At 30.8% G+C, this 13911-nt stretch overlaps 1 protein-coding gene across 3 annotated transcripts in view; it reads left to right on the top strand.

Annotated features, from left to right (window-relative positions):
* The window catches only part of LOC124372502 (atrial natriuretic peptide receptor 1), an 884633-nt gene that overhangs the window by 646877 nt on the left and 223845 nt on the right, over window positions 1–13911 (top strand). For all 3 annotated transcript variants that reach the window (XM_046830913.1, XM_046830916.1, XM_046830906.1), the window contains 3 exons: window positions 3950–4088; window positions 5196–5376; window positions 9469–9560. In XM_046830913.1, coding sequence (XP_046686869.1) covers window positions 3950–4088; window positions 5196–5376; window positions 9469–9560 — 412 coding nt within the window. The remainder of the gene's footprint in view (window positions 1–3949; window positions 4089–5195; window positions 5377–9468; window positions 9561–13911) is intronic.

Genomic DNA, 13911 nt, shown 5'->3' with positions numbered 1-13911 from the left:
TAAAGTCTAAAGGCAACTTTTTAGGGTAATCTACTGTTAAATTTATAAATAATAATTAATATTGTATAAATGTTTTAGATCGATATATCACAAACCTCGATTTATACATTATACAAACAACATATATACAACGTATTACTAAGCGTAGTAATAAGTATATTGGGAGACATATTAACAGTGAGTATCTTTCTCAAACATTTAAAAATAAATGGTTTCATATTCTTAGCATTTCTAAATATTTTCTTTTAAGAGTTTATCTTACGTATCTAAGGTAAGGTTTTTTTATTGGTTCTTAATGCCGAGTACTGAATTCGCTGATGTTATTTTTTCAAAACTTGATTATGGGGGTTACAGGAAATTCTTCAGTATTAACTACCATTCTTAATGTGTTGTATACAATTAGTGTACATAAAATGAGAATATGTATTGGTGACACGTATACGTGAAAATGCCTTGGCACGTACTATGTATTCAAATTAGTCGACTGTGCTCACCAGGATTCCAACACTTATATCACGAAATTTGGAAACCCAACCGTAATGAAACTACGAAACATCCACATTTTACCTGAAATGTACTCTATATAATGATAGAGTACATTCTGTAACCGAATTGATTAAACAATGTACACTGAATCAACTTGTTGGCAATTGCAACACTCAGGCAGCTCTGGTCGTACCGAGCACGAGAGAGTGATCTATTGTGTGTGTGTGATGCGGTATTTAGTCACTATACACGATGTTGGCTGGTTTAGCGATGGAAACTATTCGATATGCCTCCTAAAATACGGACTTATTTTAACCAGTGTTGAATGTTTGCCTGATATAAAACGTGCCCCCCGAGCAGTTTCATTACACTTTATGACGCATACTTTGTGTATCAGTAATACAAAACGTCAACTACGAGATATGGGACGTTATGGCCCACAGAGAGGTATTGGGCTGATAAGGGCCTATCTGATCCTTTTATGATAGATTTGTAGAGGTTTTTGCGTGTATTGTGGTATGTTGACGCATATAAAACCAGCCATATTACAAGCTATGAACTGTTTACAATTTAGAACCATATTTATGTAGTGTGAACAACGTTTAACATTTACTTATTTATATATTATATGGTATACTTTTAATTTATATATTAACTATTTCAGTATACATACTTGTAAGAAATAATACAACAATATAATTTAATCTTACAGTAAAATGAACTAGGAGTACCCACATTCTTCCCGTAATTACCTTTGTAAGGATAAGGGAACTAGCAACTAGAGCTTACGTCAGGCTTTGTGCGTGTAGAAGCATTTGTGGTTGGAATAAATTTTATTTCCGCTGCAATAGTTGAGTTAGCATTGTTGCACCCATAATGTGTGTGTGTGTGCGTGCGCGTGCGCGCGTGCGTACGTACATGTGTGCATGCCCGCGTGTGTTTGTAGGCCTGAGAAGATTACATCGGTTTAAAAACAGTTTTTAATTCCAGTCATTGTATTTTTCTTCCGGTTTAAGGCATTTCTGTCGTAAAATTTCAGTTTGTCTATTTGCCCAGATCAAGAAAATACACAATATTTATATACGTAACATGCAAGCAAATTTTGGTCAAAAAGAATGTACTTATACCAGTGTTAAAGTACATAGTATAGCGTTGCAACAATTCACCTATTCAACAATATTTATCTAACTATATATCTAAACTTACAGCTTATCATTTAAATATAACTATATATATATATATATATATATATATACAGTATATATATATATATATATATATATATATATATATATATATATCAATTACAATAACTGTTTTAACAAATTTTATAAAAATGTATAGTAGTGGAATAAACCGTACATGTGTAGACTAGTTAATTGAAATACAAAAATATGTTCATGACAGGATATAGTAAAATCTTTTGTCATTGCACTAGTACTATAAGATATTCATATAAGAGTACAAAAGCAAAACAATGTTAGCTCTGAACAGATACAGTATAGAGCCGAATATACACAATGTATCTGTTTCGGAACTTGTATAAACGGCTCATCCTGAGTTCTAGGTAATATGGTTTTTGTATGTTAAGAATTACCTTCCTGATTTGAAAATAACGCAGCAAATCAAAAGGAAGTAAGTTATATATATTTTATTAAAATCAGAACGATGCAAACTGGTAGAATGACTGGACAAAACTGAGAGATTATGGTAGGTAAAGGTCACTGGTCGGTAAATGCTTTAAAATGCTACATATATCTGCTTCTTTGTTTTTAAAGTGAGTTATGTCTAAAGGTTCTACTCTTACTTACACTCACAATAAAATGTTAGGGCTATTAAGTTGATTTTTCTATTTTAATAGGGTAGATTACATTATTTAAAATACATTATAGCAATAGAAACAAACACGATGATTGTCATAATTTTTAAAATGACTGTAACCGAACCTATTATTCTTTTATTGAATATGCTGTACAAACTTTAGTAATCCTTAATAAGCCATTTCAATTCAGTTAATAAACAGTGTCACGTTCCATTACATGTTAATTTATGAAGTCTTTCGAACCATGGACGTTTTACTTTACAAAATACATTATTCTTTCCAAAATGAGTACCATATTGTAAAGGACATGGGTTTGCAAACCAAAAATGTTTTCATATTAGTGTATTATATTTCAGCAATATTGAGCAGTCATAAAGTGAGATTATACTTTATAATCTCGTCTCAACTTTATTGTCTTCACAAAGAATCAAATCTGGGTCTCATTACTGAAACCCAAAGACGCCACAGTGAAAACTACAATAAAACAGCTACTTACACTGAGATCTAAATAATTTATTTACAGCCCTACCAAAATCCAAGTTTAGTTTGTTCGAATACCCAATTTAATTGGAACAACCAAACTACAACTTTATTGGTTACATCCTAATGTTTTACTACTTTTCTTCGATTTAATATTCCCTCAATACTTTTTATTGCAGAACATTGAATTGTAATGATTTTAGTGGAAAACAGCATCGTGAATTCATAGTTTGAATGGATAAATATTCCTTGTATAATTTATCCACACTACTAAATAAATTCAACGTAGAATTCGTGACTCAGTTACTTAAATTTTTATTATTTACTCAGCTTTCATAAATACTTATGAGTTGCCACAGTGATAATTTGCAGCTTAATTGCCGTATAAGGCAATTATATTTACACAAATTGTTCACTCATTAGCATTTAGGTTCTTCGTAATATATTCACGTTACTCCTTAAGGAACGAATTTCACGAGTCATAGCTTTTCATTGTCGCACATATTAAGAAGAATTTGTATATAACTCTCAAAATCGATCGTAAACTTTATAATGTAAGCAAGTTTCTGTGTAAACCCTATAGCAAAGTAAGATGTTGATCTGTAAACTTTACGGTGGTTCAAATGATTTAATAATATTCCGAGGTAGCCTATATTTGACGAACCTATTAACATTATAATACTACTATGCTGAAAACATCCTAATTTTCAACATACATCCAACTCTACAGTAGTATTTCAAAATATCAGAACTTTATCACATATTGCTGTCAGATCAAGTAAATTCGAAGTGTAATAGGGAATTAACAACCATATATTCGACTTTTAATTTTCGATGACTTTTCTTAATTTTATTACAGACAGACGCAACACAAAATCGTATTATTGTGTGCACAAATTATAATTGAACTTGTTTAGCTCGGCTGTAAAATCGAGTTTAATAACTGGCCAAGTTATGTCTCAGTCAGACTGAAGCCTTGCAGTCTAATTGGTGTTAATTGTTAAGATCAACCCTAATTAACCACTGAGGCCGAGAACCAGCCAGCTACTGGATAAAGCCGACTGTTGCGCTCCAACTCCCAACCTGCGATGGACATCAGTCTGACAACTGTGATTGGCGTTCCGTAAGGTGTACTCATGGGCTCTCTCTTGTTTGTTGTAGCATGAACCGACATAACCCCTGGTATGTCAAGGGGGATACGGACGAACGTAACGCCAGGGCTAGGAAAGCGTACACGGCACTACTTACAGTTACCGCCAGAACACCTAATAACGAAGCCTACAGGAATTTCAGTTACGAGGTAAATAAATTATCTATCCTATTTTAAGCGTTTATCTTTAAACATTCATATTTTGTTTACAGTTAATTGTTGACATTGGATCATTTTCAAGTTATGTCTGAAGTTGAACATCTTTATTTTGCTACAATTATAAAACACTAGTGTACGTTTCAAGAACTAGATTTATGTTATTTTTTGGCGTCAAAATAATATTACATTATAATAAACATTTATTAAAGCAATACACAATTATGGCGATAACTATTTTACTGTATTTAGATGTTGTCAATTTTATCACTTCATGCTCATTTGTCTGTGGTTCTATACACTAGTTATATCCGTATTTTAGTGTTGTAACAGAATTATTTCATAGTTTGTTTTGTTGCAATTATTATTTATGTTTTATTGATGTGTGTTATATTACTTTTACCACGTTGCATCTATAATATTTATAAAATCAATTATTTTCTCCAAGCATTATGAACAGCTAAAATTAACTTTTACAAAATAAAAATACAAATTTACTTTATTTTTTTAATAGTTTACAAAGAAAAAAGTAATATTACACATTTTAGCAGCTCAGCTGCTGTCGTTGTATTAGCAGGCAAGTATTCAGTATTTAGCCAAGATAGAAAGCTAGCTATCGCCCTGTAATACAACTTATATACTAAAAATAGGAATTGTTGTCGGGAATGGATAAATATTTTTTACATAAAATAAAATGGGAAATAAAAGCGTACAGCACCGTGAATAACGTTCACTTGGGAATATTCTTTGAACACTTCGTATGTGGAAAATATTTTGAAATTTGTGTTTCATTCCCATAACTATATGGTGCTATTTAATTTATTTATCAAATTTAAATAAGTCCGAACAATGAACACTGAGACATTGAATGTATACCAGTTCTGTTATTGCTGTCTTTTTATATTCTGTCAACTCAATTACATCATTTTGGTCTAGACTACGTACTTAATATTATTGGTTGTAGAAAATCACTCATTTTTAAATGATTTTTTATCAAATAAATAAATAACACTAGAACAGTATTTAAGTGTAGTTGCTTCAAATATCGTATTCTTGTAAAATATAAACTGAATGGCTTCAAAGAATTGTATTTTAATGCAGGTCAAGCGGCTTGCTGAGGAAGAATTTAACTTTACGTTCGGTTCCGTCAGCACGTTTGTGACTGCCTTCTACGACGCCGTGCTGCTGTATTCGGTGGCGCTGAACGAAACCCTGCAGTCAGGCGGGAGTCAGCGAGACGGCCTCAGCATCACTCGCCGCATGTGGAATCGAACCTTTGAAGGTATATTTGTATTTTTAGTAACTGCATTAAGTGACACATTTTAACTGATCCCAAAAGTATAAGAGATATTAGCCATGAATAGCTATAAATCAAACACTGGTATCCACAATAAATTCCATTTAATTGCTTACCTCTGCCCTAACTGTTGCTTGAAATTAGATTTCAATAATGCATCGGAGCTTCGCAGCTTGCACACGGTTTAGGTAGCAATTTCAATTTTATACTTAACCACCAAATGCATAAAAAAGTATAAGGTATTAATAATATATATTTGTATTATATTTAAGGGATCCACAAAATCGGAGAATATGCTCCAGTTTTTCTAATCGAACTCCTTTAAAGCTATTTCAGAAATTACACAGAAACATATAGTCTAGATTGACTTCGTTCATACGTATAAATATATAACTCAGTTAACATGTTTCAAACCACAAGTAATTATTCCAGTGGGTAGGCTTGTACTTACTCCTTTCATTTCCTTAGCGTCACCTTAATTGCAACTGGAATACCTTATTCCCCTTGTTGAAATTCGTCATTACAAATTTATTTTATTTATTTCTGAATTTATTTCTATGTTAGGACATCAACATCAAATTTTAACAATAAAATATGCCATTAATAATAATATGAGTAGTTAATAACTCGAAAAGGATAACACTATCTTCTGTCTCATGGCACTCTTTATATGATTGGAAATTCTGTAAGTCCTGAAATGATCATATTTTACATTACTATAAACATAAACAGAAACAAATTGTTAATGGGATCTTCATAGTTTCGGAAATGAATAATTAAATCTTATTCATATACACCCAGCTCCCAAACGTGAGATGGCTGGATGATACGTGTAGCTCCTGCAGCTCTGGTAGTTATCTTATTCTACCTCTTTGTTCATACGAATTCCATATCTCTTGTGAAGTGATCATACACGATGATAGACGTTATTATAAACGTATTTTTTTTTTATTTCAGAGACGGATCAAACTCAGTGATTGATTATTATGATGTTTGGCTAATTTCGTTGCATGTATAAGAAATAAAAGAATAAACTTCAACCACATCCTGAGTGACAATAACATACAAGTCATAGCTCCTTTATCTGGCCGCAACTGGTTCGCAACGTTCCTCATATATGTTGAACATTATGAAGCTATGTTGTTCCTCATAGCTCTTTACGAACTTTCTTGTCGATAGAGGCTCCTCGCGACCGTATCCCCATCACGATTAACTTATCTTCTGTAGTTTCTATAAGAATGGTGTAATTTACGTTTTATTTTTATTGTTTTGCCGTATATCCCTATAATATCTCTGGGACATTAAACTATTTAAACGTTAATTATTGCTACCTTATTGTTGTTTTAGTTGCCTAACGCACTTAAAGGTTTCTTAAACTACGACCACAATGAGAGGCATCACCTGCGTCCACTAAAAGCCTTTAATTTTAGAAAACTACTGTTTATTTCAGAATGCCTGTGGAGAAAGCGTTACTTGTATTTCAGCGATAAATTAAAAGTTTTTGACAAACTAAGAATTAATATCGTCCTTTTTTCATTATGTAATTAAAATATTATAGTATTGTAGAATATTTGTATTTATCTTCGGTTGCGATATTAATTCTTACTTACTTAGAGATGTTTGCAGATTATACGCTGTAAAATATATCAAAAGATTCAAAAAACTAGAATCCTTAATTTATTAAATTAGTAAATTTAAATTTTTTAACTAAACAGAATAACCGACTGTATGATAACCCAAAATATTGATCATAGTTCAGATGGTTAGTTATTTCCTTGCTATTAGAAAGCAACTGCACATCTGAAATAAATCTCATTTTAATGAAAAAATATGTAATTAATTATTGTGGATTTCCTAAATTCTTTATGAAAGATGACAATATTTTATTATAGCAAGGATTAACTCTAATGATACAAAATCCAATCAGCAGTTATACCAACATTGGTCTCATCACGTGTTCGATCAAACTATGTAAACTTGTCGGCGAGAACAATGGCTATCAAACAAAGGAACTTAACGAGATCGTTCTTTTAAACCCCCTTACTCCTGTGTAAAGTTAATATTTGCGAAGGAAATTTATTACAAGTTTCAAAAGTTTCAGGAATATACTTTTACTGTTTTAGTAAATATTGTGCATGCAGTTTTTAATTTGCATAAGAACAATAAAATATATGGTCGTTATTTTCAATGGTTTCTTATAACTAATAACAGTTTAGAGTCTAGCTATTATTAAGTTGGCAAACAATATTTTTACCTTATATATAATATATATATATATATATATATAATATATTATATATATTATATATATATATATATATATATATATACTTATTAATACAGTCTTTAATATAGAGACTAGAGTCTCATTACTAGAGCGAGTATGTATACTGTGTGAGGTAGACAGTAATAATACAGTCCTCAGGGCGGGACAGGATATGAACCTCCGCTGCCCTGGAGGACTCCTTATGTTGGATTACTCGTTCACCACTGTACAAATGAACATTAGAACCATACATTTTGTGTGAAATTTGAATGTATCATCAATCCACTCTATAATGTTTAATGTATATTGATTGATCTAATGTTTTAAAGATATCAAGAAACAAATGCTTTAAAGGAATATTTGAGATTATTGACATCTATGTAATACATTCATAACAATTTTAATGTGCGGAACATTGACGTAAAGCTCGCCTCAATTATAAATGCAGATATGTCTTTGATATCATTCATATTCCTATCAACATAGTAGTCATCCTCGTATTCATATTAGTTTCAATGTGATTTATTGCACAATGTGTATGTGCAAATTATTTGAAATAATACTTACAATGTTTATTTAAATAATTACTTGAGGGTTAAAACAGGAAATATGGGGATATAAACCAAACTTCAATGTTATAGTTAAAATATCAATTTGTAGGTGACATTTAACAATCTAGTCAACAATATAATAAAATCCAAAAAATCTTTTTGTAGAAGGAGTGTGTTAGGTAGAATCTAGAATGAATTGAAGGGACGTATTTCTGAAAGAATTATACGTAGCGTATTCATCTATGAATTTGAAACATAATGAAACATATTTGACACAACACAGTACATTACCATAGTAAGTCAAGTCCACAGTTAATATTTAATCCTCTTAGCATAATATGTGTTGTAACTAGTTTCAATCAAGTTGATGTATAATTTAATCCATATATAATTTAAATTTTAGTCAGTAGCCGAAATAGTAAAAAAATTCTAAATCAATTCAAATTTCAACAAAATTAATTTCCCTTGTTATATTTTGAAAAAACTTTAAAAGTTTACGGATTTATTTACGTATTTATCAAACTTCCATTCTATCAATTTTGATTTTAGATCAAACATTTATTTTAACAAAGAGCCCAAATACTTTTAAAAATATTAAATTTTATTAAACGTATGTTATATTTGTATATTTATAGAAAGCCAGCAGCTATCCGCGGTTTCGCACGCAATTTCGTAGTATTTCAACGTGTATGAGTACTTCTGGTTCTAGTGTATTATATTCCCAACTCCACGGTTGAGTTTACCTTTTTGCAACGATCAAACAAATTTGGTGTCGTCAAACAATATTTACACATAACAAACAGAAGATTACTTAAAACAATCTCTTTCTATGAATAATATTGTTTTGCTTTAATGCAACTTTAGGAACCAGTGGAATGTACACTGCAGCATTTCAGTATGATCGGTGATTTCAGTTTTTACGTGATTAACATACAAATGCAAACACACAAGCGTGCGTACGCTCATACCCTCGTGCCCGCGAACACAAACACACACACACACACACACACACACACACACACACACACACACACACACACACACACACACACACACACACACACACAGGTGCTATTATGTTTTTATATGGTAGTATATAATATATATTCACAAATATAGTTATATACTTTTTAAAACCTACAAAAAGGTTCCTTAATTATTATGGTAAATAATTATTAATACAGCAAAGCGAATTATTTGCTATCAGGATACAAACGGCCAAATAGCTATGCATAGTAGTGCATATTTCTATGTTTGCAGGCATAACAGGAGATGTAAACATAGATGCAAATGGTGACCGAATTGCAGACTACTCACTGCTGGATATGGACCCAGAGACTGCTGAATTTAAGGTAAGAGATGTTTCAAATTGAGAACGGAAAAATGAGTTTTGCATTGATAACAGTTTGTTGATAGAAAGAACAATGTAATATGTTCCCCTTGCTTCAAACTAATATTTTACATTAGATTATAGTTTATTCTGTGTAGTTCTCTTCAATTCTTAAATTTCATATTTAAAGTTTTTGTTCTCATTATATGTCAAAAAAATGAATTCATTCTAAATCAATGAGATTGGTTTCACTGTTTTATTGTATTTCTATAAGTTTTTGGAACTTTTTGTTGTACGTAAATAATGTTTTTGATACATTTTTAATTTGTTTAATACTCGCTTTTAAAATGCTTAATGCTAAAAATTACATATTGCGTTATGTTTAATTTGTTGATATTTAAAATTAAAGAATACATATTTTAAAATATTAAATGTGTAACAACCGCAAACAAGTATAAGCATTATATCGAACTGCGAACAGCTTCATATAAAAATGTTACAGTTTGTAATGGAAATATGACAGAAGAATCTAAAACTTACAGAATGGATTTTATATTTGTGACTAAAAAAGTCTTATTAACTAATTACAACAAGTAAGTAAGTCAAAAGTTGCATCATCATAATATTTGTATTTCATAAGTTACTTTCAAAATCCAATGCATAAAAAAACATGTCTTTAAAACAGAAAAAATTTTAAATTCAAAAGAGTCATGGTACTTACAACTCTTTAAATTAAATCACAAAACAGAATTCTTAAATTAGGAAATAAATGGAATATAATTCTATACAGCTATTTTAATTACTACTCTTTAAATGTTAATGACTGCTACTAACTTTAACATTTAATATAATCGTGTTACTAATAAACTTAAGCTAATATAGTAAATAATTTTTATCTATGTTTCTAACCTTATAAAACAACTAGGTTTTATTGCAAAATGAACATAATACATTTCAGTTTGTCACTAAATTTTCCCCAGTGGCGGCCGTTACTCATAATTTATAAACCTCGGCCAGCAGTTATACCCATACCTTATAAATCATACACTAGAGTCAAATGTGAATTAGATTGCCTTTTCGTTTGTGTGTAAAACCAAATATTAAATTGGATCTATCTCGAGGAATGCATTATAGAAAGCTTAAAATAAATTTATTATATTTTATTCATATGATAAACACGTGTGAACCTGATCAACTCTGGTAACTTGTAAATTACTTCTTTGATAAAAGTGAGTTAAGAGAGATTTAAAATTTTATAAATTTAAAACAAAAAATCAAACACAATTTTAGTTTATATTTTTGTGATGTCTTTTTATTTTACAAATATAATCAGAACATGAAGCCTAAATGACACACTTTACAAAAATAAATCTAATTATGTTCTGACAGTATTACAGGACTGTGATATTTTAAATTATGGAAGAAGCATACACAATAAATATAAATAATCTTATATATATATATATATATATATATATATATATATATATATATACAATAACGGGATTCTATATTCTAGTAAAGTGTACGTTAACATGTCATCCCTTATTGAATCAACATAGTAACTATTATATGAAATAACGATGAAACTATTTTTATCTTCATCCAAAAATTTTAAAATAGTGTTTATAAATTACGAAATCATGAATTTTCTTACGCTCGTTTCATAACAAATATTAAAGTAATATTTAATATACAAATATATCTAAGTCACTAAGCTATCAATGAAATATAATTGCATACGCAAATTTTTGGGACGTTTTCGTTTTCTAGTGCACCCTCAGAAAATAGCTTGCATAACTTAATTTACTGTTGTTAAACAAGTCAAAATTGTAAATTTAAACTTTGGTTTTACAAGCATAAAAAGAAACCCTTGAAAACACCTAATCAAAACATCAAACATATGAACAAAAAACCCTTTTAAGACCACTGTGGCCATGGAAGTTCAATTTCGTTTCGCTGCAAACAAAACTGTCGCTCTTAATTATTTCAGCCAGAGTAAACGTTGTCCGCAAGGCTTTGATCAGAGGCTGACCATTTTACTGGGCTTTTAGGACGCAGGAGATAAAAAAGCTTTTGTAGAAGTTTATTTTCATCCTGCGTTTGTTTGGATAGCTTTAAAAATAAACAATACAACTGGTGTTTCCTCACGTTTAAATCAAATTATTTTTGTATTCACTTATGTAAAAGAATATTCACATTTTAGACTATTTTGAAATTCCTACTCTTAGCTTAGAAGGGGTAAGTAAACATTGATTAATTTGAACCACTTTTCATTACTCGATCAAACTTAAATTTTGCAAATAAACTGAGAAAATGCCGGGATAACCGATTTTAAATTAATAATTTCAACGATTTAATTACCCGAATTCCACCCAAATGGGATCGAAAGTTGAAAGAACTTCTATAATAAATGCATTGGTGAATAAATGGATTTTTATCACAGTATGTTAAAACTACATTTTGGTGATGCAAATATGTTATTAATAATCTATTTTTAAAATGCCAGCTGGTGTGATTATAAGCGAAAGCGAACATTAAGTTTATTATTGTTTATTGATGTTGCTGAAATGTATGAAACGCCCGTGTAATATGTATTGCAGCCAAACAAACCAAGCTTCATAATTCTTTAAACAGGTCCCCCATTTTTTACCAAAAGAGTTCAGTCAAGTTATTTTTAAACCAGAAAAACTTCCCTAAATGAAACTTTTGGGAGTGTAGGGATTGTTTTTGGATAGTTTTCAAAAGGGAACATAGGTCTTGTGATACCTCATTTAAAGGTCTATGTACCTTGTGTATTTTAGTGCAGAAAATTCAATATTGTGTTTATTCTTATCTACACAGTGTGACAAAACGCCTTTGATGTAGGTTTTAACAGTAAATATTTCCTGTCATTTCCATTTAATCCCTAGGTACACCACTTTTTAACATGTTTATTACATACCCTATTAGGAAATATTGAGTGGTGTAACATTTTTCTTTCTTTTCTAATTAAAAAATTTCAACAGTAACTTTTGTTGAAAAGTAGGCAGTTTTAAAACCCTTTTAAGATCATATGTGTTGTATTTGAAGTTTTTTTTATATTATGCGCAGTCTAATAGCAAAAAACATATTAAAACAAGACATTTAAGTATGTTAGTTATTGAAATTTGTCCTATACCAAATAAAATACTACACAAAATTTAACCTGATTATTATTACAAAAGCAATAACATGCTGGGAAATACCTTAGCTACAGTTTTTCAAAGTGACCATCGTTCTCCAAGCACCTATTAATTCTGTTCTCTACTGCATTTAATATTTCTTCAGCACTAAAAGATTCCACTTCGTTGATACTTGTAGGAATTATTGTAGACAGAGTACTGTAAACAAATCGTAATACTCGAAACAAGTTAAGTGCGGCGATCTTGACGGGAAATGCACTGATCTCAATGCACTTGACAGGATATTGTTTGACATCCAGAGTTTGGCAGACATTAGATATATAGTTAGATGGAGTCCCATCCTGAAGAATCCACATGTTTTTACGAGTGTGTGTGTTTAATGGAGTACCATTAACAATCCCAGAAGAATATTTTGAAAGAAATGGTTGTACATGACACCATTCAAATTAACTTCGAAGAAATGTGGACCAATAACTAAGCCGCTAAATATTCCACACCATGTGTTTAAATCCCAGTACCTCTGTCTGTCAAGTTCTCTCATCCAGTAGGAATTTTCAATGGACCAGTACCTCATATTATGCTTATTTATTTCTTCGTTGCTACGGAACGTTGCCTCATCACACTATATGAGTACACACAAAAATAACCGATATTGTTGTTCCCTTTTCCACATGCTGAAGTTCATTCGGGTAAGGTTTACATATTCTTGGACTTTCTAATGTAAAGAAATTCGATAAGGTTTGAACTTGATATCTTTTAGAATCTTCCAAACCGTAGAGCTGGTCACTGCTGAATCAGAAGTTAACCTCCTAACTGAATCGTGAGGATTCATCATAAAACCTACCAAAATGTTTGGGGGTTATTCATCCTTAGCAGGTCTTACAATCTTCTCCTCTATGTTCTTTTCTGTTTGAATACTAACAGTTAAGCGAACACGATTGGCCAATAACTGGAACGCCATTCAAGAATGGTAATCTTGCTCTGGGTAACTTTGTGCATAGGTTACTACAGCCAAGTAAACCAAGTTGCATAAGTACTTTTAGTCAACAGTTTGATTAGTACGAATTAGAAGCGTTGTAATACTGCAGTAGCTACATAGTTCACCCAAAAAAAACATTCACCCAACATTATACGCACATCAAAACTCACTTTGATACTTCCGTTAGAATAAAGCGGAATAGTTATGCAACACTTGAAACAAGCACATAA

This window comes from Homalodisca vitripennis, chromosome 1, assembly GCF_021130785.1.
Source record: "Homalodisca vitripennis isolate AUS2020 chromosome 1, UT_GWSS_2.1, whole genome shotgun sequence".
NCBI lineage: Eukaryota > Metazoa > Arthropoda > Insecta > Hemiptera > Cicadellidae > Homalodisca > Homalodisca vitripennis.
The sequence above is the reverse complement of the archived record's forward strand: the minus strand, read 5'-3'. Positions and strand labels throughout refer to the sequence as shown.